General features: G+C 36.6%; 1 protein-coding gene across 1 annotated transcript; it reads left to right on the forward strand.

Moving 5' to 3' along the window:
- The first annotated feature begins 1,405 nt into the window (after nt 1-1,405).
- LOC134418094 (forkhead box protein D3-like) lies at nt 1,406-3,023 on the forward strand. Its single transcript, XM_063155928.1, has one exon. The coding sequence runs from the start codon at nt 1,514-1,516 to the stop codon at nt 2,357-2,359; it is 846 nt and encodes a 281-aa protein (XP_063011998.1). The 5' UTR covers nt 1,406-1,513; the 3' UTR covers nt 2,360-3,023.
- The last annotated feature ends 315 nt before the right edge of the window (nt 3,024-3,338 follow it).

Raw genomic sequence — 3,338 nt, forward strand, 5'->3', positions numbered from 1 at the left:
TCTGGCACAGAAATATCAGACAACCCATAGTACCTGTAGCGTTGGATTATGAGTCTTGTTTTCTAATCTAAAAACATCAGACTGCCAGCTGAAACATTGGTTGGTCAATTTGAAGCCCTGAGACAAGGCTTACTAGGGCCCAATCAAGATGATCAGTCAGGGCATGAACTTCAAGATCAGGAGGAAAGGGATCACTTTAATAGATACCCTCATGTCCCTCTCTTTTTGACAGAACTAGCATCTGAAAGGAGCAACCAAGGGTCATTTTCAGAACCCAAAAGAACCTGAACAGCAGCATCAACTTCAGCCTTGTAAAGTTAAATCTTTGATGCCATTCCTGATAGCTCAAAACACAGACCTCATTTGATAATACATATTTTGGACATTGAAAGTGACGCAAAAGTAGATGCATCCTCTTTCAAAGCTTTCACCACATTTCATTTTACATTAGAACATATTTCAACATATTTAATAACATTTCTAGACTAATCTCATGACACCATAGAATCATTGAATCATGGAAAGGTTTGGAGTTCCAACCCCACTGCCATGGGCAGGGACACCTTCCACTGGACCAGAGTGCTCAGAACCCAGTCCAACCCGGCCTTGAAAACTTAAGGGGAGGGACTATCCACAACTTCTCAGGGCAACCTTTTCCAAGATGAGATGATTTTCTTCTCCTTAACAGTGCAGGCCTCAGGAGGCTGAGGGCTATGTCAAAGTTCAAGTGTCAGTTTGTGCTTTGGGGGTGACAGAGCACAGAACTCTCTGACTCTGAGTGGTAATTGCTCCCTCAAGCGGCTTCTTGGGTTGGCAGAACTGGTCACTTGCACACTCAGCATGAAAGTTAGTTGCTATCAGAGAGTTAATAAGAAAAAAAGGGGAGCAACTTGTGTTTGGGTTTTGTTTTTTTTTTTTTTTTGCTTTAATTCAATTTCACCAAGAATAGCTACACTGCAGCTATAAAATTTGACAGGTAGTTTCCTTTCACACGGTACTTTCTATTAGCAGGTAAAACAAATGTTTATTGTACTAAATACAACATGTTTGACTAAGTGTAGAACACAGGAACCAACATGTTGGTTTCAGTTTGTTCTGGATATCACTGGAAAGTCTGATCCTTTCGCAACTCTATCTATAAATTTCTCATTAATCATTATGTTTCAGTAGGGAACAGTTAAGGGTGCTTTCTCAGATTATAATGAAGTGAGAGGCTAACGTCATGGTCTGTTTATCTTTGTACTTAACATAGTATAATTATTTTAGTTTTTTTTTTTCATTCAGCTAGGACTTGAACCTTGACTTTAGTAAACATAGGCAGTTCAGTTTTCGTTGTTAAGGATGTTGATTTAACAGAGTATAAAATAGAAATCTGGGTATGTAAGAGCAGCACATTTGAAGTCCAACTTTCTTTTCTCCTGCTGGTTATATTCAGTGGACCAATTATTCAACTGGCTACTTGCAGTAAAATATCAGAACACTTAAAATAAATGCCGGGTTTCAGGCTGCTATAATGAATGAAGACTCTTCTGAAAACAATGAAGGAAGTCTAGACATCTGTACAGTAGGAGAAGAAGGAAAACTGGCTCAAGGGATTCAACCCCAAATTCCCAGCTCTCACATACATGCCAAAAAGGGTCTTCCTGTGACTATGGATGAACGAAGACTTCTGGATAAACCACCTCTGTCATACATAGCTTTGATTGCAAAGGCGATACTTTCTTCCCCTACAAATAAACTGAATTTAGCTGCTATCTACAAATATATTGAAGATAATTTTCCTTTTTACAAGAACAAAGGTCGAGGTTGGAGGAACAGTGTTAGGCACAACCTTTCACTAAATGACTGTTTCATCAAGGTGGGAAGATGTGAGGATGGCAAAGGAAACTACTGGAGTATTCACCCATCAAACTTAAAAGACTTTGTCCACGGGGACTTCAGGCAACACCGAAGGTCACGAAAGCGAGGGCACCAAAAGGAGGTAGAGCACTGCCTTGCTGGGAATTATTTCACACCATGGGGACACTATCCTTCCTGCCCAGCACCAAATATGCTTTACCAAACACATTATTTTCTGGATCCGCTGTGGAAACTTCTGTATGCTGACAGACTGCAGTTTGTGCATGAATACCAAAAGTGGAATGTAAACAGTCACTTAATCATAGGGAAGTTTTCACCTCAATTACAGACTGATAAACCCCATAGCACTTCTGGGGACTGGTTTTATGGATCTCCTGCCACTTCAGTTATGCAGCAGAATATTTTCCTAAATTTTCAGCCATGTTTACCTAACTCGCTTTTACTCTTTTCTCAAAAACAACAACAAAGTGAAGCATTCAGACACATCTGTAAGTACTAGAAAGTATTTGAAGTGCTTGAATAACTTCACAGGCAGCGTGGGACTCTTTCAAGATATAATATAGATGTTGTGCAATTTTTAATGTTGTATATGTTTAAAGACAGCAGAAAAGCTTGCTTACTGCTGTCCACCATAGGCCACTGATTATCCATGATTATTACCTAAGTGTATTGGCATTGAAACCATAACAATGAATTTTTAATAATTCTGCTGGTCAATGGCCAGGCGTAGATTATTTCAGTATAAAAGCAAATCCATTCACAATGACTGCCTAATGAAATTATTTTTAAATTGTTCTGTATTAATCATATTACTGTATACTACTGCTCTATTGGATTCCAATTAATACACATGTATGTGTATTTCTAACTATATACTCAAATATGTACAACCATATATTTACTTTTACATTATATTGAATAGGAAGGATTAATAATTTTTTCCTTTGTCATTTGAGAATGTCTTTGAAATTATACTTGTCACATCCCATACTGCTGGCAATACTGAATTATTCTTCTACTCATTTAATATGATACATTGGTTAGTACTCAATCAACACTATTAATTCTGATGCATTGTATTGATAAAAAAATCTCTGTATATTTATGTATCTTTAACTGTTAAATGGTATACTTGTTCTTGTTTGAATAATTGTGCAGATTAATAAATATTCCAAGTGAAATAGGACTGTAATATTTTCTAAAATATGTTTTTAAGTTCAAATCTGCTTTTTAAATGCACAGCCACACATTAATTAACATACTGAAATGATTACTTAAAGGCAACATGGCTAATCATGAGTTTATGCATTAGCTGGGTATAGTCCATTTAAGAAATCTTCATTTTTCAGATATTTTCACCTATTTTTTAGGCTTATATCTATATTTTAGTTTACCTAGTCACATTTATGTACATAGCTACAGAGTGTATGATGTTATAAAGTGCTCACTAAAATACATTTTTAAAATGCATCTATCCA

This window comes from Melospiza melodia, chromosome 4, assembly GCF_035770615.1.
Source record: "Melospiza melodia melodia isolate bMelMel2 chromosome 4, bMelMel2.pri, whole genome shotgun sequence".
In the NCBI taxonomy this organism is placed as follows: Eukaryota; Metazoa; Chordata; class Aves; order Passeriformes; family Passerellidae; genus Melospiza; species Melospiza melodia.